We start from the raw sequence: 20,692 nt of genomic DNA, 5'->3' as shown, positions 1-20,692 counted from the left end.
CTGGCTGATGAAATGAAAATGGCCGGGATTCCGATCGTCGGGACGTTTCGACAGTCGGAATCCCATTTTGAAGCTGCTGCATGCTTCTGTGCTGCAAGCTACTGGTAGATCATCAATACACTGGTTAAAAATGTTCAGTCCACAGTCAGTACATCATTTTAGTTGAGGAAGTCCCTTAAAGTACACATTTACTCATTTTTTTTAATTTTTACAGTAAAAATTAAGATTTTTTTTTTTACTTTTCAATAAGCAGATATATTTTCTATGAGTGTCTGAAGTGCTAACTCAAAACTATATCATGCATACAGCTCTGCAAATATCTGCGCTGTGAAACTAAATAAACCAATAATCAGACATTACAATAATTTATTTAATAGGAAACAATAAATAAAAACAATAAAAAAGGAAAACAGTGGTATGACACAAGTTGCTGTATTACTATTCAGGAAGGTATGTACATATATAAATAAATTTCTTACATTTTCATATTCCCCAGCTACCATTTAAAAAAGATTAGTCCTGCAAGAACAGTGTATCCAAGAACCAGGAAAAGGACTTTCAGTAAACGATCATTTTTATCCTCCAGCTCCTTCACTAAAATTTCAAAAAATGTAACAAACAGAAAAGTACCCCCAGCAATGCCCTGTAGCAAAGCAGAGGTGATACCGCTAGCAAGGTTTTGGGCACTCTGAATTGCCATTCCAATGGCAATGCCAATAGGAATCATTACACTCACTAAACTAGCCATCTTGGCAGCATCTTTTAGCATAATGTTTATTTTTGCCATGCTTACTCCAAGTGCCACTGCAACTAATGTTTCATGGATGACGACACCAATGAAAAGGCTCAGAACCTTATCACCCTGCTCCTGCAGGCCAAGCGCCAGTCCCTCAAAGATGGAGTGAGCGGAGAGCGCAAACACCAAGCTGAAAAGACGAAGAGGACTCGACCTGGAGAGTTCGTGGATGTTTAGACTGTGAGAGTGGTTGCTGTGACCAATGTCATATACATTGTGCCCTCTGTTGGAAGATATAAATGGGCTTTCATATTCCGAGTCACTGCCGGCATCAGATCCTGCATTAAATGTTTCCATGTCAATGAAAGAAGGCTTCTCTTTCCGGAATGTCAGAACAGCCTGTTCCACAAAGACAGTGAGGAAAAAGCCAACTAGCATAATAGTCTCTGCTAGTGGGTAATCTGTGTTGACATTTCCCATTTTCAGGATCTCATCAAACTAAAAAACAAACAAACAAACACAAAAAAAAAACACATTTATACAGGTGATTTGTGTTTTTGTCTTTTAGGTTGTTTCCCCAAATTTGCTAATTATTTACAAACAATGATTTAGGAAAGGAAGAGTACAAACACAGGAGAGTCCATACCACATTGGGGCAAATGTATTAAGCCTGGTAAAGTGATAAAGTGGAAGGTGATAACGCACCAGCCAATCGCCTGTTTGAAAAATGACAGTTAACGCAGCAGCCAATCAACTTTTATAACCTTCCATTTTATCAGGCTTAATAAATCTGCCCCATTATATCATAATATAACTATCTTGCTCGAACCTACAGGGAGTGCCTTGTTGTTTACACCACTTGTTCAGTTGTTATGCAATGCAAATTGTGTTAGGATTCAAAAACCTGTTTTGTTATAATGAACCACCTGAACCAATAAGCCAATATTATTTAGTGTGCTAGAAGAATAACTGTTTATTTAGATAAAATGATCCAGAAATCATAAATGTGCCAAAACACATAGCAACTAATCATATAATGGCTTTTATTAGGTCACTGTAAACTGCACCAAGGAAATTACATTTTATGGACTATACACTTGTGATATCTGCAACAATGGACATAGTGTTCTCCCCTTTTTTTCTATGACATTTTTAATAATTTACCACGGCAGGGCTTTAACTAGCTAACATATAATTGCAATAGCAAATCAGCTAATAGACCTGCATTTAATCGTAACTGTTAAGGGGTGATTTTAGCCCATTTTCTAAGCAATCTGACTAGATCACTTAGAAAATAAGCACAGATAACTCCACGTGTATGCCTCTGAGCAATGACGATGCGTGGTCCCGCGCGACGCCAATGCTGGTTAGCACAGATTACCCATACACACATCGCTACATGTGTGTGGGCGATCTAGCCGCCTGGATGGGAAAAAGATCCTTTTCTAGAATGTTCAGCAGGAGGAGCATACACATTGCAACATGTGTATACCACTTTACTCCTTGTCCTCATATAACCTTACCTATTCCTTAAGTTACCCCATAGCAAAAACAAGACCAAGTCCAAAATGTGATATACTGCGAGATGCAGGCCTTCGGGAATTCCTGCGAGTCCACCTGTATTTTAAAAGCAGCAATCATTTACAAGGCACAACTAGATTGGGTTTTCCTTTTAGTCATGCTTTAAAAAAAAAAAAAAAAACCCGCAGGAATCCCTGAACAGCCAACAAAAAACAAGGGATCTTGCACTGTCATAGGTTACTAGTGTTATTGCTGCTTCTCCTGTAGTAAACTCTGGTTGGATGTGTCACTGCACCCACCTCTATGAATCATAGTACCATGGCATACTTCCAGGATGTGATTGTACTATAAATCCTGTGCATGCAGAGTTATACATACGGTACTGAATAAGGTGCTTAGTACACTAGTAGACAATTAAGAATATTTACGAAAAAATAATCAAGCATAGGAATAGTTACTGGTGGCAGAGCATCAAACGTCATATGGCGCAAAAAGATAAGAATGAGGGTACACCTGTATATTCATTGCGAAGACAGCAGGCATGGTTGAAAGAGTACTAAACGGAGAGCAACACTAGGAAGTGGGTGATGGAAAAAGGAGAAAGAGCCATGAAACCATTTCAGGCACAAATCTTAATGAAGTGTAAACATAGAATTTAACGGCAGATAAGAACCACTTGGCCCATCTAGTCTGCCCCTCTTTTAAACATGTTACCTCAAATCATATTTGATCCTTATTGCTTACTTGTAAGGATATCAATATGCTTATCCCAAGCATGTTTAAGTTGCTCTACTGTATTTGACTCTACCACCTCTGATGGTAGGCTATTCCACTTATCCACTACCCTTTCTGTGAAGTAATTATTCCTAAAATTTCCCCTGAATCTTCCTCCCTCCAGTTTCAGTGCATGTCCTCGTGTTCTGCTGCTCCTCTTCCTGTGAAGAATGTCTCCCACCTGTACCTTGTTAAAACCCTTGATATACTGTATTTGAAAGTTACTATCATGTCCTCATTTTCACTTCTCTGCTCTAAACTATACATATTAAGATCTTTTAGTCTTCTGGGTAAATTTTGTGATGTAGGCCATGCCTCATGCAGTCTCTAATGTATTTATATCCTTCTGGAGATATGGCCTCGAGAACTGAACACGGTACTCTAGATGAGGTCGTACCAATGACCTAAACAGTGGCATTCTTACTTCTTTCTATGGCTGATACCTCTCCCTATGCAATCAAGCATCTGACTTGCCTTCTTCATTGCTTACCTTACATTGCATACCTGCCTTTAAGTCCCCTGAAATAGTGACACCTAGATCCCTCTCCTCCGTAGTTTACATAATAGTGCCGTTTATGCTATATTTAGTCTTTGGATTTTTGAGACCCAAGTGCATGATTTTGAATTGTTTGGCATTAAACTGTAGTTGTCATGCTCTTGACCACTCCTCTAATCTACCTAGATCATCAATCATTTGTTTTACCTCTCCTGGTGTGTCTACCCTGTAGCATACCTTTGTGTCATCTGCAAAAAGGCATATTATACCCTTAATTCCATTTGCAATGTCTCCAATAAAGATATTAAAAAGCACTGGTCCAAGTACAGATCCCTGGGGTACCCCACTTGTAACCTTTCCCTCCTGTGACTGCACCCCATTTACTAAAACTCTCTGTTTTCTGTCCTGCAACCAAGATCTTATCCATTCAACCATTTTAGAATCCAATCCCAAGCTTTCAAGTTTATTTAACAGTCTGCAATGTGGGACAGTGTCCAAAGCCTTACTAAAAGTCTAGATAAGCTACATCTACAGCCCTCCTCCCCCCCCTGATCTATTACTTTATTCACCCAGTCACAAAAGTCAATAAGATTTGTTTGACATGATCTCCCCCAGCAAACCCATACGGTTTAAGATCGTGTAAATTGCTGGATTTGAGATTTTCTACAACTCTTTGTTTTAAGAGTGTTTCCATCAATTTCCCTACTACTGATGTAAGGCTCACTGGTCGGTAGTGGCTTACCTCTTATTTGCTTCCACTTTTGTGCAGTGGGACCACATTTGCTATTTTCCAGTCCTCTGGGATTACTCCAGTAGCTAGTGACTGGTTGAATAATTCTGTTAATGGTTCCACCAGCTCCCCTTTAAGCTCTTTTAGTATCCTTGGATGTATCCCATCTAGCTCCATTGATTTATCCACTTTCAGTTTTGAGAGTTTGGTTAGGACTTTCTTATCTGTAAATGTACTTAATTCTCCCTAATTTTTCTGAATATACTTGCAACTTAACTGTGGCCCCTTTCCCTCTCTTTCACCAGTGAATACGGAGCAGAAATAATTTTAATATGATCTGCTAGAATCCATCAAAGAATCCATAGCTGCACACACTCTACTTAGAAAATACCATCACATAATAGAATAGCCAAAAAGAAACCCTGATATACCTTTTCTCTCACTGCAGGAAGCAAGGCATTGAAGCAAGTTGCCAAGAATACCCCTCCAGCAAATGAATTACACAAGGCAAGAATCCTCCGGGATCGAGAAGCTTTCTCACAGTCTGCCCCAATTATCTTTACAGGTAGAAGAGACCCCAACATCATCAAAACAAACACTGCCAGCAGGCACAGGATCTTTGCCAATACCAGATTCATGGTGATGTATGAGGTGCTTGCAGAGGATACAGAATAATGCCAATGTCAGGCTGGTTCAGATGAGGGATTGAAGTGGTAAGAGTAATTTTTCCTCATGCTTTGTAGTTACCTACAGTAAAAACAAAAGAGGGAAAGTACAGGTTAAATATACATAAAAGGTTATATGCACAGAAGCAGGGCTGTGCAGTCGGAGCAAATTTCGAGTACCTGGGGTCGGAGTCGGCAAACAATGCACCGACTCCGACAAATTTAATTAATGACTTCTCTACTGTAAGAATAAAGACCAATGCATGCAGTGCCTCACGTAACCGCAAAACGAACACGTTAAGTGACCGTGAAAAAGCATGCTTTTCATGTGCTTCACTATATGGCACGTAACGCACAATTCGGAGCACCAATACTTCTAAATGTATTCTCCCTTGTAGTTTACAACTTATTTCCAACGTTCAATAAGGTTTTCAATACCTCGTTGGTAGAAATCACCTGGTGTAGACTCGAAAAATTCATTCAACCAAGCTCTCCCACCATTCGCACAACATCTTTTTACGTGGATGAAGATCTTGTTTCATGCGCGGGGTTGTTTGTTTACCTTGGCTAAGCCATTCCTTACGCTGGTTCATATTGATGTACAGGCACCATTTTTCGTCGCCAGTAACGATTCGGTAAAGAGATCGTTCCTTGTGTCCGTGAATTGAATGGTGACGAGCAAGCAAACCAGCGGACAAACATTGTGTTTGTCCTTTGCTTAAACTGTTCAATACAGTAGACTGTTGGCTTCCCAGCCTCTAGTTTCTGTAGTAATAATATGTATGTTGCCTTTCTTTCCTTCAAGAAATGTATCAAATACATTCGCATATTAATACAGAGGAGTCGGAGTCGAGGGCAGACGTACGAGGAGTCGGGTCGGACCATTTATCTACCGACTCCACAGCCCTGCACAGAAGGCACATAGAACACAGAATTTTAATATCAGATTATGTGTGCAGAAGGAACATGTAAGTGTGGATGTCGTAATTTACGGATTTAGTGCGGGATTTATTTAGCATCTTTGTACGTAAGTTACAGATTTGTTTCGGGATTATTTTCGCATTTCTGCGTTTAGCAGAACCCGATCGCGACCTTACAAATACACTGTAGAACACGTGGGTGGCCGGCCCCCTTCTAGTGTGAACCTCTCATTCTCATAAATCAAATTTGAACAATGGGAGACAGTGGCTCACACAGGGGGGTCGTGCTACATAGGGAAGAATTACGCCGACCCAAAAGGATCGGCGGCATTCATAATGTGCAGGAAGCACGGTGAACGAGCAGTTGTTTACTTAAATAAATGGAAGAAGATGACCGAGGGCAGCCTGTTAGAATTTCCCAGTGTTGGTAGTTTCGATCCAGAAGTCTTATCAGCAGTTAGAGATAAGATATGTCTGCTCTTGTCACTCAAGGAGAGAGTTGAACAAAATTAATGTCTAAACTTGTGGCAGAAGGAAAGTAGAATTCAAAAGGAATATAGATACTTGTCAAATGCAAATATAATCAGCCACAGGAATACAAATGTTTCTACCTCCCCATATGTACAAGAGGGAACAAATTCCGTCCAAAGTGAAACAAACAAAAATATGAAAATGAATAACCTGTACACTGTTTTTACCCCCTATAAGTAAAATGTAGATGGAGACGGGAAGTTCCTGGCACCAGCCATCTTTTGCGAAACTAGCGGAAATGAGAGAAAGGCTGAGACAGTCAAAGTTACTGCTGCCATCCTAGCCGAGCAGATGGCTGATGCCACATTCGGAAACACAGGTAAGTACACACAACACATCACAGAGATAGTTATTCCTGGAGTAGTGTCCAATGGTGCGGAGGGGATACAAACCTACCCTTTGCACACAGTGGAAACTCCTTGTGGAAAGGGAGACAGAGATGAGGTAATGCCTGTAAGGGTTAGCGACATGCACAATACTTGGACACGATTGGAACGTCGTTCAATCATCTCAAATTTCCCTGATCCCAGGAAAAATCTGGCAATCTGTCAGAAATTTGTAAAGGAGCTGGGAAATGCAGATGAGACCAATAAGGATTGGAGGAACATGTTGAGAGCTTGCCTCCCTTCCCACATAGATATCCAGAAATTTGGGATAGTGGTGTGGAGGGTGATAAGATTTTAACTGAACAGGGCAACCAGGAAAATATACGCCTAATAAATATACAATTGGGTGTATATTTCCCTGCGACGGTTGAAAATATCCAGACGTTCACTATCAAACAAAAAGATGGTGAATCTGCCAGCGGATATTTCAACCGTGCTTTGCAGGCATTGCCAAAACACACTGGTATCCCTGACCCCAAGGACAACATACACTTTAGGGGAGTGATTGTCTCTGTGCTGATACAAGGTCTTAAGAAAAATTTGAGAACCAGCATAGAAACCATTTTCCCCAACTGCAGAGAGATGACAATAGATACCTTAAGAAAATCTGCTATTGATCAAGACAAAAAAATTATGAGAGAGATGCAAACAAACGGTGTGCTTAAACTGATGGTAGTTAGCAGTCATGCTTTTAGTAATGCCCCAACAAAAAACACACAAGGCCAGACAATGTAGGAAGGAAACAAACAGTGTGCTTCAACTGTGGTAAAGAGGGACACCTAGCCAGAAATTGCAGGATAGGGAACCATAGAATATAAGTAAGTGACGGGAAGACACACTGGAAGGAGACACACAGGTCTCAACACATAGCCATAGCCCCATCTATTAGTCAACACCGCCCTAAGCGTGACACATATATGCAAACAGGGAGTAGAGCATACACATACCCCACAACCAGGTAACATGACACAATATCTGAAGGAGGAGCCTCAGATATGGGTAAGTAACGGTTTGAAAACTGTGTAACGGTCTGAAAACTAAAGTTTTTTTTTTGCTTAACCCTGCTAACAACATTTCCTTTGATCTAGGTTTTGCCAAGCAAACGCTAGTTACAATTGGGGTAACAGGAAGAAATGCAGCATTACCCATTGGTGAAACACATAGAGATCATGATCGGGCCATTGCATACCGAATATTCTGTCTTATTGACTGCAGCGGCTGCAATTTACCTTCAAAGTAGAGAACTGCCTGGAAAAATAAGTTATGTCTGCTTCTGGGCTCCAGAAGATTCATAATTTAGATACAACAGGATCAGTACGCACGAAAAGGTGAAAAAATTGTTAGATATACTTCCATGACTAATGCTGCACTGTACTGTTATAGTTCTAACCCATCTAAGGTAGCTAAAAACTACAGCATGAATACCGAGTTCCCTTTGAACTAAAGATGGGCAGGACACAGGATTAATGGCAACAATAGCTTCAATAGAAATCCATTTAAAAACAGACAGCATAGCGCCCCAAAATACAGCATCACCATTTGAAACCTGAGGTCAAGCTGGAAATATACCCAGTGATATAACAAGTTTCTCAAAAGAGAACCTTTTAGTTAATACCCCTAGACATGGCCCATAGTTCTACCCCCACTGGGTAAGAGAAAGGAGGGAGGGCTTACGGAGCAGAACAGGAGTTAAAAAGGGTAAGAATGGAAATAGTTGAGAGACAATCCCCCATAGTGCCAAATCCTGTTGTCATCCAAACAAAAGAATAATTTCTGTTGCAATATACACACATATTGCTGTCATTAATTATTTCTCCCTTTGATTTTCTCCCCCCCCCCCCCCCTCCTCTCCTCTCCTGTTCCAGATACAAAGCCTCTCCCCGGCCCTTACAGGGTTGCACGTTGTCCTTACAGCCCACAAATGGCTTTATTGTTATGTCCTGACTCATCCATAACATCAGTAGATGTCGCTAGACAACTTCTGGTGTATTTCCCCTGAAGCAGGGCATAAAGTATCGCAGGACAGGTTGCAGTTGTGCCTGACCGGGGAGAGAGAGGGGGGGGGGGGGAATCTAGGACACTGTAGTAACCATAAACCCCACAAATGATAGCATATAAGTAGTTCAAAACTCTGTCGTACACCCAGCAGAGAAATACCTATTATGAATGTGCAGTACCCCATAAACCAGCACAAGTGGACAAGATAGTAGTCACCCTAATTTCAGTAAATTTTAAACAATGTCCCAGTAACCTTAAACATTGCTTCCTACGTTGCCCAGGGCAACCACAGCCACCATCTTGTGAAAAGCAGTCCAAGAAGTGCACAAAGCATTCCCATTCAACAGAGAATGAAAAAGGTTGTTGTAAAAGGCATTTACATATGAATAGGTGCAATCACAAAACCCATATCCTCACAGACAAATGTGGATAGTAACAAAAAGGAACCTGCCACTATGGCTGGTGGTAATTGTGCCCCTAAGAATCAGAAACAAACCTGATTACAACCCTTGCCCTGGGTATGACTGACACGGGAGACCATGTGATTTTCAATACAGGGCATCTGCTGGGTATGCGACAGATATAGTGACTTAAGAAACCTGGTGATACCAGCCTGAACAATGTTGTGCTGCAGTGTACAATTAAACCCAGTTGCTCGAGCACTTCCTACTTGTCTACACAGTGTAGTTGCCATAGTACTACCGGTAAACAAGACTGAGGATGTGGTGTTGGGGTGTGTTTTAGCTTGTTATGCTCCTCATATAGTCTGGACACTCCTAAAATTCTGCCAAAACATGAGAAAAAGACTCATCAGCCAAGTTCACTAAATGGGAACTTGCATTGATGAATTCTATAAATATTACCAGTAAAATGTGTAAACCCAGCAACACTCTTACCAGGTGTGTCCTCCAAGGCACAAAGGGTGGGGGTTGTTGCTGAGGTTGCTGGAATGGTGGAGTTTAGTGAGAGCCTAGACGAACATGATTGCATGACATGTTTGAATCAGACCTTCGCAGCATATCCCCAAAGGGTGGTAACAACCCATTGGAAGAGGTAATTACATTTTTTTTCTCTTCTCTCTTTCTTTTCACTGATGGCAGCTGCCACAGAGACACCGAGATGAAAAAAATTGTGCACTGGCTATACCGTGATAGATGGAGAAGGTATAGTAGAGACTGGACCCCTTGGACCATCTCACTCATCAACAGTAGCCTAAGTAGTGGCACTGACCAAGGTGTGTGAGCTGGCTGAGGGAAAAGCAGTCAATACTTATGCCGACTCTAAGTATGTTCGTTGGGGCAATGCAAAAAATCCAGGGCCCTATGGCGCCTCAGATTTTGTTACAGTAGCTGGCACTCCAGTGGCGCAAGCGTTGTAAGTTCAAAGATTCCTGACAGCCGCACGGCTGCCGGATGGAGTGGCTGTTATCAAGTGTAAAGCCCACACCTACGATAAGGATTCAGTGTCACTTGGTAATGGCCATGCTGGCAAGGCAGCTGGGTGAGCCACGCGCTCTGCGAATAATGTTCTTGTTTTCCTGTAAATGTCTGTGTGTCCACATAAAGGGGGAAATTTACCAAAATGGATTCGTAGAAAAAAGGTGTATTCGTAGGCAGAAATACACCTTTTTTTTACGAATTTGTATTTTCGGGATTTACAATCCCAAAAATACAACAATTCGTAGTCCTAAAGATGGAACATTTGTATTTGTAGTTACAAATACGAATGTCTACACCATCGATAGGATACGACAGAAATCACCATTCAAAAGAATGGTGGTTTCTGATTTACTAAGCAGCCGTACTGATAATACGGCTGCTTAGTGGTGTAAAACACCCACGCAAATACGACAGGAAAATAGAACACCATTTTCCTGTTCTATTTGCGTTTTAGCCTGCACGGATCAGTCAGATCCGTGCAGGCTGCGGTGTAAAAAAATAGAAAAATAAATAAATTAAAAAAAAAAACGGCGTGGGGTCCCCCCCACAGCCGAAACCAGCACCAGGCTGAAGGAGCCGGGGCCGGTAATTAAAAATCAGGGAACCCGACAAATAGGGGTTCCCCGATTTTTAACAACCAGCCCCAGGCTCCTGCTCTGGGGCTGGTTCCCAAAATACGGGGGACAAAATGACTAGGGGTCCCCCGTATTTCAAGAACCAGCCCCAGGCAAAACCAGCCAGCGGGTAATGCCACAGCCGGGGGGAGACTTTTTATGCAAGTCCCCCCGGCCAAAGCATTAACCCTACCGACCAGTCAGCCTGGCCAGGGGCCCTGGGGGAGTGGGGACCCCCCCAATAAAGGGGTCCCCCCCCTCCAGGACTTACCTGACCAGGCTGAAGCCTGGTGCTGTCCTCGATGCCCCTGGGCGGTGGGCATCGAGCTGATGGTTTTGTGTAAAAAATAGAATAAAAACCATTGTCTTTTACTGGTGAACTATGAGTCCCAGCAAGCCTCCCCCGCAAGCTGGGACTTGGAGAACCACAAGTCCCAGCCTGCGGGGCATTAAAGGGCCCGCTGGGTCTTGTAGTGCCACAGTAAAAGAAAGAGTTAAATAAAACACACTGACACACGTGAAAAATAAAAGTTTAATACATACATAACACATACATACTGATACTTACCTTTCTTGATCCCGTAGGTAGCCCTGGTCCTGATGTCCTGTGTCGTCCATGTCGGCTGTCTGCGTCGTCCTCCAGGTCCATGTCGACGGTCCGTGTCGTCCTCCAGGTCCATGGCGGTGTCCGGGTCCGAAGAAATCCATGTTGGAGCTGTGGAAGGAAATCCTACTCACCTGTTCCTGCGCTGAAGAAGTCTTCTCTTGATCCGACGTAGTCCAGGTAATCTTCATGCTGTCGCCGGTCCCCGCTGTCTGCGCTGTCTCTGCATCGCGCTGAGGAGAGATGCTGAAGTTTCATATTCGGCGCCTCTCCTCAGACTGAATTCTATTGGCCGCCTAGCGGGCCAATCAGGAGCCGAGAAAGTCGGCTCCTGATTGGCCTGCTAGGCGGCCAATAGAATTCAGTCTGAGGAGAGGCGCCGAATATGAAACTTCAGCATCTCTCCTCAGCGCGATGCAGAGACAGCGCAGACAGCGGGGACCGGCGACAGCATGAAGATTACCTGGACTACGTCGGATCAAGAGAAGACTTCTTCAGCGCAGGAACAGGTGAGTAGGATTTCCTTCCACAGCTCCAACATGGATTTCTTCGGACCCGGACACCGCCATGGACCTGGAGGACGACACGGACCGTCGACATGGACCTGGAGGACGACGCAGACAGCCGACATGGACGACACAGGACATCAGGACCAGGGCTACCTACGGGATCAAGAAAGGTAAGTATCAGTATGTATGTGTTATGTATGTATTAAACTTTTTTTTTTTCACGTGTGTCAGTGTGTTTTATTTAACTCTTTCTTTTACTGTGGCACTACAAGACCCAGCGGGCCCTTTAATGCCCCGCAGGCTGGGACTTGTGGTTCTCCAAGTCCCAGCTTGCGGGGGAGGCTTGCTGGGACTCATAGTTCACCAGTAAAAGACAATGGTTTTTATTCTATTTTTTACACAAAACCATCAGCTCGATGCCCACCGCCCAGGGGCATCGAGGACAGCACCAGGCTTCAGCCTGGTCAGGTAAGTCCTGGAGGGGGGGGACCCCTTTATTGGGGGGGTCCCCACTGCCCCAGGGCCCCTGGCCAGGCTGACTGGTCGGTAGGGTTAATGCTTTGGCCGGGGGGACTTGCATAAAAAGTCTCCCCCCGGCTGTGGCATTACCCGCTGGCTGGTTTTGCCTGGGGCTGGTTCTTGAAATACGGGGGACCCCTAGTCATTTTGTCCCCCGTATTTTGGGAACCAGCCCCAGAGCAGGAGCCTGGGGCTGGTTGTTAAAAATCGGGGAACCCCTATTTGTCGGGTTCCCTGATTTTTAATTACCGGCCCCGGCTCCTTCAGCCTGGTGCTGGTTTCGGCTGTGGGGGGGACCCCACGCCGTTTTTTTTTTTAATTTATTTATTTTTCTATTTTTCTTACACATTGCAGACTGCACGGATCTGACTGATCCGTGCAGACTGCTAGAAATAATTCGTATTAGCAGCCGTATATACGGCCGCTAATACGAATCATTACACCATCGGAGGGTTACAAAGCAGTCGTATATGACTGCTTTGTAACTGATCCTCCGGAACACGACTTTGCATACGACTTAAACAGTCGTATGCAGTCGTAGGGAAAATACCAATACGAAAAACTAGGTTTTTCATATTGGTAAATTTCCCCCAAAAGTGCAAGATTTGTGTCCCCTGCAGGAGAAAGCAGTCTGGAAGCCGAAGGGATGTGGACAGGAATAGAAAGATAAACAAGGAAAACCAGTGACTCAGAGAGCATGCCAAACTGTCAGGGCAGAGATAGCCTATGGCCTGACTTGCCTTGGCAGGGAAGGTATGTGGAAATTGATCAAAACTTACTGGTGTGCCCACAGACAGGTAAGAAGACAAGGTCATGCCTTACTTGTCTGAGGAAAGATACCGGAAAGGCTGTTCCCACAGAGCCATCTCCACATCCCTTCTCTAGCAGGATCCTCTGCAGGTAATACAAATTGACTTTGTACAGTCCACTCTAGAAGTGTTTAGAAATTCCTTTCCTATGTGTTGATGTTTTTGTGTATAGATATGGTAGTCCAGAAGCACCCCTGAGTATGCAACTGTATATGAAAAGTTTTAAGTCATATGTAAACCCCTAGGGACTGGTGGTACACCCCACACTCTCTGCTGACCCCAAATAACCACTAAGGTGGAGAGGGTGAAGGGTACTATCAAGAACAAACTGGGTAAAGTTATAGCTGAAAGAGAGTTGCTATGGCCAGGGGCACAGCCCATTGTGCTGCATAGTAGTAGAATCACTCTCAGAACTCCACCTCATTTGTCCCCATCAAAACATTACTTGGCCGGCAGCCACACGTCATGATAACCCCACAAGAAGATCTTAGACGCAACCACGAACTGACCCTTGTTTTATGTATCAACATCTGGAAAAATGCTGCCAAAAGGACTCTGTTGACACCTGTCGTGAACTGTCATAACCGTGTACCAGGAGATTTTTGTTGTTCCCCATGATTTGCCATACACAGGTTGCTTGATAGACCGTTGAGAAGAACCATCCCAAGTCTTGTTGACCAGCACTACCTCAATAACAAAGTCGCGGAGAGAGAGACTTGGATACATTCATCCCACTGCAAGAAAGCCATAAACCCGGAAGTCCCTTGTATAGAGAGCGAAAGAGAAGAAATATCGCTAGAGGCGTTGTTCCGGGAGGACTGACAAGCAGCCAAGGTCAAGCAACCTGTACAAGCTACAAAAAGGACTGTGACAAACCCCACTGGTAACAGGTTGGAAGGACCACTAACAACCTTTTCGTTCTTCTATTATTATGGGTCCTATTTTTGTTCCACCCCCCACTATCCATTCTTGTCCCCAAAATCAAAGATATTGTTTCCGCATTGCTGCCAGGTATAGGGCAGGTGATACAGAGTTCTGAGAGTGTTTTACCCGACCCAGTTTAGGTCAAGATAGAATCTCTAAGCTTGATACGTTACCCAGGACCGGAGGTTGGTAAGGAGGTTTGATAGTGACGATACCAACATACTTAAAACACACCAGAACGAGAGACAACAAAGAAGTCAAGGGTCTGGTTTGTGACCCTAGAATCAAAACCAATGCCCACCGAAGAATGCCATATCTGTAAAATGTATATATTGTAACCGCCCCTGTTTTTATTTTTATCCCAGACCTGTACATTATCCTTCGTCACCCTGAGTAAATTGTTAGATAAATGTGGCCCCTCGTTTATCCATAATCCAGGATTGACCAAGCGCAGATGGTTTACTCCCCTTTTATGTTAAATGCAAAGACCCAAAAATTGTTTTGTTAGGATTATGAATTTCTGTTGTGTTTTAGGAATAGTTTTGAACTGTGACAGTTTTATATTTACTGTCAAAGGGTGGACTGTTAAAGTCGAATTACATTCATGCCATTTTAGAATAGTATGGCCGCCATTTTGGTTCGCAGAGTTGCGCAAATAAAGTATTATACACAGGTTTTGTGTAGCGAAGCAAACCTTAAGAGCCGCCATACTAATACACCTAAATTTATATCCCACATTAACACGGAAATAAAGTATATTTAATTAAATGTTTAGTGCACTACACATAGTTTAACCAACAATACGCAATTATTTCTGTTCATGTTTAGTATCGTTATGTTCCGTTTCTCATGCGCAGCACTCCGGTCGTAGCGAAAACTTCGCAAATCATAATGTCCGATAATTATGGACAAAATCCATAAACCATGTACTTTTTCCCTATGAACTGTGTGAGACAAAGGATCGAGTTATAACCGGTTCTTGTTGTTGATTTACGACCCCGACGACGATGCCAACAGACAAAGGACACCGAAGTACACTCCCTCTGCACCAATCCAATTTAAGTGCAGTACTTTGCTCCAATCCCTGAGGACTTGACTTTTGAACCCTTAACCAATGGAAACGGCCTTTGACCCCCCTTTGTTTGGACACTATAAAGATAGCTATCCCTGAGCTGGCTCGGTCACTTCTCCACTGCTTTTTTTCTTCCCCTCCTGACCGGGCTAAGTTCTATATGAACCTAGCAAGCTTGACGGGACTGCGCTGCGCTATTTTGATATGACAGTAACATTTGTATTCCTGTGTGTGTAGTGTGGCTGATTATACTCTGTATCTGTTTCTTTTCCCTTTGTAGTTTTAAGTGTATTTAGTATTGTTAATTCAACTGTTAATTTGTGTGAAACGGTGTTCTTCTTTCTGTAACCCCCTGTTGTCCGCTAGGGACTAAATACATTATTTGGAGAATCTATCTCCTTACTTTGAGTTATAATGTTATATCCTTGCCTTGACTATTATTCACATCTAGCGATAAAGGTGTATTACGGACATTGTCCTTAAAGGTATTCGTAGTTTTGGGTACAAAGTACTGCGAAAGGATACTCTATTACAAGTATCGGTCTAACGTGTATAATACATGAGAAAGGTTCTCTACGTTGTGCTACCCTTTGTTCGCACGTAGCTAGGAGTAAAAGGTATTAGTTTACGGACATAGTACGTAAACTGCGCACTTCATTTATTGTTCATCTGGTTATATTTATATCAGTATTGATAGTGCATATGCAGTCATGAAAGCATGGGCAGCTAACAGTGGCACTCGTCTTCATGCTTGGCACTCATAAGCCAATAAGGCCAAGTATGCCCAGTAAACATGAGCCGGTAATCACACATGTGCAGTAGTACTTTTCTGGGGATCACACACACAGGTGTATACAATATCTCTATTCTGTCATCATTGCTCTTTTTTTTATTCTTCACTCAAAAAAAAATATTGATCAGTTTAATATAATAGTGCCAAAAATTGACAATGCATCGCAGTCCCCCATAACAGATGTACTGTGGGGTGGGGGTAAAGTTCTTAAGGTGACTGGCAGACTGCTACGCCAACGTAACTTACTTATGAAATCATTACTTTGTTCATTGTGATTGACTGCCATCTGGGCAGCGTAAAGCCAAAGTCTCCTTCACAAGCATTAAAGTTTCCATACATGAGGCATTTTGACCATGCGAGGCGATTCGTACAATGCGCACATCACATAGCACAAAAAGTATGTGCAGCACGTACTTTTTGTACAAGATCGTATCGCCTCTAGTACAAAACGTACTCTGTTATAGCACATTGCATCTAGCACAAAGCAGAGGCAGAACTCTGGGAGGCAATGGAGTAATCTGCCACCGGGCTCCTGCTCCCAAGGGGGCACCTCTCCTCCCCTGTGAGTTTAAATTAGCTAATTGAAAGCCGTTGATATGACTTCTGTGGCTGACTTCTCCTAGAAGGACCATATATGTCACACTCTTTATTCTAAACATAATATGCATAACATACATACACGCATACAGCACGGATGGTGTAATGGTTAGCATTACTGCCTCACAGCGCTGAGGTCATGGGTTCGATCCCCACCACGGCCCTAACTGTGCGGAGTTTGTATATTCTCCCCGTGCTTGCGTGGGTTTACTCCGGGTACTCCGGTTTCCTCCCACAATCCAAAAATATACAGATAGGTTAATTGGCTTCCAACAAAAAATTAACCCTAGAATGTCTGTGTGTGCGTGTACATGCGGTAGGGATTATAGATTGTAAGCTCCACTGGGGCAGGGACTGATGTGAATGTTCAAATATTCTCTGTAAAGCGCTGCGTAATATGTGTGCGCTATATAAGAAACTGTTAATAAATAAATAAATAAAATATAAGATGGTGTGTGTGTTGGGGGGCACCAATATTTATCTTGCCTCCGGGCAACTAGGACGAACTTACGCCACTAGCACAAAGTGTAAGGAGAACATCACTCTGTGTATAGACACTAATAGATCCTACATGTCAGTTGTATAGCTTTTGATACATGCACATGGGCAGTATGACTGGCGAGTCCTTGAGCACATGTGTATTAGCCTAGGGTACCTGGAAACTTTGATCAGGCCCTGCCTACCCCCAGAAAACTAAAAGGAAAAAGGAGCTATCGCAGCTTGATAGCGGCCGGGGCAGATGTATTAAGCTTTAACAAGAGATAAATCCAAGGGTGATAAGGAGAGATAAACATCCAGCCAATCACCTGCTAACTGCCATGTTACAGGCTGTGTTTGAGAAGAAGTCAGTAAGGAGCTGATTGGCTGGACGTTTATCTCTCCTTATCACCCTTGCATTTATCTCTTGTTAAGGCTTAATACATCTGCCCCATTAGACAATATGTAGGCACAACTATAAAGCTCCCTTGCCTTACTGATAAAGGTGCTTCTCTGTACTGTCCTATGATTGGTCAGCGAGCGGCTACTCCTCACCATCATGTACAACACACAGATTCCGACACACGGCCCGGGCCAAACCCCCAGAAAAGTCACCTCTGTCTCCTTTACAGCACTGATCGGAGTCGGGTCTTCCTGTTGCTGGCAATGACGTCGCTGCCGGCCCGTCAATCCGGTCACATGGCAACACTGCCCCACCCACCGCGACCGCGAAACCGACGCCGTTACCTCCGCCCAACCCGCTTCCGGAACACAGCGGCGATCCGCAGTAGCCAACATAGACACTCTCCGTACTGATTGGCTGGAGCTGACGCAGAAGAGAAAGCCCCTGATTTGATTGGTCAGAACGCACGCCTTAGGGTTTGTTGCATCCTGTGTGCGCAACCTAACTACACAGTCCCGGCTGGGCTGCGCTGTAGTATGTGGCGGCAGCTTTAGTTCCGGCTACTCTTGTGTCACACGGGGCGCTGTCCTGGACACAGTGCTGAAAGCGGACTGCTCACTTCTAGCATCACGTGCCTAGTCCTACTGTCTATCACAGGCATGGCCATCTGTACGTACATGGAAAAAATATTGTGAGTTGCAGTGATTGCATATTAAAATTTTTCTAAAAAAAAGTGCCAATAGTTACATTAGTGTATTAAGGATCTCTGCACTAGTACATATATGAAATAGGGCTGATATGAATTAACACAAACTCTTCAAATAAATTGTAATATAATTTATTAAATATTAAATCTTTTTTTTTTTTTTATTAAATTATTTTTATTGATTTTGACTAAAGTACAAGCAGGTATTAAAATCATGTACACAATATTGAGTACAGTTCCTGGAATATTTTGACACTAAAGTGCCAGACGGCGCCATTTGGGCAGCTGACAAATATATTACATCAGGAGTATCTAAGTGACTGTTATATCATAGTATAATATATAAAATTGCTCGGCGTACTTAGTTATCAGAGTGAGCATATATCAAACAGGGTGTAATAACACAATGGACTACGTAAAGCGACATGTCAAGCTAAAAATAAAATAAAATTCCCTCTCAAAACAAACCTTCCCAGAACCCCCCACCCTGTATTACCTACCCCAACACAGGCATACCTGGATCCCATAACGTCGTATCCCCCCTATCCCAACATTATCCCAAACTCCTCTAATTACCCAAACATGGGGACAAAATACTAATGGCTCCATACCGGGATGGTCTGGCTCTCCCACCAGAGATGTGCAGGATATAACTACAGCTGGCATTGGAGTCATACAACTAAACAGGTTGCACAATACACATAAACAAGCGAATAAAATAAATTTCTCTTAAGATAGAGTAGATCAAGTATAGCATCAAATATATAAAAAGAAAAAAAACCTTAAATGTATTTGAAGAAGAGTCCATACAGTTAATTAACTTTGATATAATATCAGTGCAGCATCAGTCTGGCTATCCGCGAACGTGGCAATATGGGATAAACATAGTTCCATATGGCCCATAAGATATATTGCCCCATACAGCAGGATTAGGTGATGGAGGTTCTTGTAGGGCCATCAAGGTAAAAGGTGGTATTGGCCGGGACAGTGCAGTCTTCAAATAGGATTTAACCATAGGATTGAAGTGAGCCTGCAACACTGGTGCATCCATGAAGAGAAGCAGGGCATCACCAGACATATGACATGCTTAATGTGGAGTGGAGAGTCACTGCACGTGGAAATAGTAGAATCATCCCTACTTTTGAGTGCCGCAAGGGTGGGCATAGGAACAAGGGTTTCCAAATCCAGGACTGTAGGATTTACAGGAAACATTGGAGGACAATAGTAAAAGGGGCATTTGCCCCTTCTGTCCTTCCCCTTTTCGACCGTATAGGAAACAGAGGGCCCTTTCATTTGTATACAGTAGCTTCAAAGTATTTATAGTGTACAGGAGTATAGGGAGATGTATTGCCAATGACCCCTCCAACTCTCCCACCAGAGTTAGTCACAGGGGAAGAAGTATATACTTCCTCAAGCTGAAGAAGGAGTCTCTGAGACGATGCCCAAATAGATTGGAGGATGTATGAGATGTCCATGGCGCACTCAGTATGCCACCCACTTTGTGCAGGATAAACTGTTACAGGAGGCATCAAGATGGCCACGGCCTCGTCCTGCTCCCGGGACGCTGCAGCAGACAACAGGAGAATACTTAGAAGGGTCCGCTTCACACCAGCAAGCAACGGTGGTAGACTGCAAGGTTGGCACGGCTGCACAGCAAACAGGAGGCTCGCGTTCGGACCAGCGTGCTGCCACAGCCCACCGTGCAGACCGGAGCACCACGAGGACGGGGCGTTAATGTCAGGCCGCAGATGGAGTTAAAAACAGGAGAGACCCAGCCGGATAGCCACGGTGGATACAGGAGAGGTTCCAGCAGCCGTGGAGTCTTAATAAAGGAGGTATCTCTGCATCAAAAGGATTAGTAGGATGTTAGGTGGGAGAGCCAGCAGACACGTCTGCTCCCGGTCACTTCAGGCCACGCCCCCATTAAATATTAAATCTTGAATAGCTCTAGAGCAATAGACTTTCAATATAACATACATTAAAAATCAGGCTTGAAACAAATATATATATATATATATATATATATATTATAGACAGTTTTTCCCGAGGGGGAACGGCGGCACTCAGAGGACTGATAAATGAAGAGTCAATACCAAGCTGTGGTGGTGTCCAACGTTTTAGTCGGGTGACTTTTTTCAAGAACAGATCACATACGGATATATACACACAGTGCTCAAAAAAATAAAGGGAACACTATCATAACACCTCGATCTGAATGAATGAAATATTCTTATTAAATGCTTTGTTCTTTACATAGTTGAATATGCTGACAACAAAATCACCCAAAAATTATTAATGAAAATCAAATTTATTAACCCCCAAAAATAAAGTGGAAAAACACACTACAGGCTGATCCAACTTTGATATAATGCCCTTAAAACAAGTCAAAATGAGGCTCAGTAGTGTGTGTGGCCTCTACGTGCCTGTATGACCTCCCTACAATGCCTGGGAATGCTCCTGATGAGGTGG

At 43.2% G+C, this 20,692-nt stretch overlaps 1 protein-coding gene across 2 annotated transcripts; it reads right to left on the bottom strand.

Annotated features, from left to right (window-relative positions):
- Positions 1–352: 352 nt before the first annotated feature.
- SLC39A3 (solute carrier family 39 member 3) lies at positions 353–18,028 on the bottom strand. 2 transcript variants are annotated; one of them, XM_083183209.1, is made up of 3 exons: positions 17,670–18,028; positions 4,689–5,004; positions 353–1,234 (listed from the first exon to the last, which is right to left on the bottom strand). In XM_083183209.1, the coding sequence occupies exons 2-3, from the start codon at positions 4,893–4,895 to the stop codon at positions 497–499; spliced, it is 945 nt and encodes a 314-aa protein (XP_083039335.1). In that variant the 5' UTR covers positions 4,896–5,004; positions 17,670–18,028; the 3' UTR covers positions 353–496. The 2 variants fall into 2 exon arrangements, with proteins under 2 accessions (XP_083039335.1, XP_083039327.1); XM_083183201.1 differs by having other exon boundaries at positions 17,730–18,027.
- Between the last annotated feature and the right edge of the window lie 2,664 nt (positions 18,029–20,692).

This window comes from Crinia signifera, chromosome 1 (assembly GCF_055691185.1).
Source record: "Crinia signifera chromosome 1, ASM5569118v1, whole genome shotgun sequence".
Lineage (NCBI taxonomy): Eukaryota > Metazoa > Chordata > Amphibia > Anura > Myobatrachidae > Crinia > Crinia signifera.
This window is presented reverse-complemented; position numbering and strand designations above follow the sequence as displayed.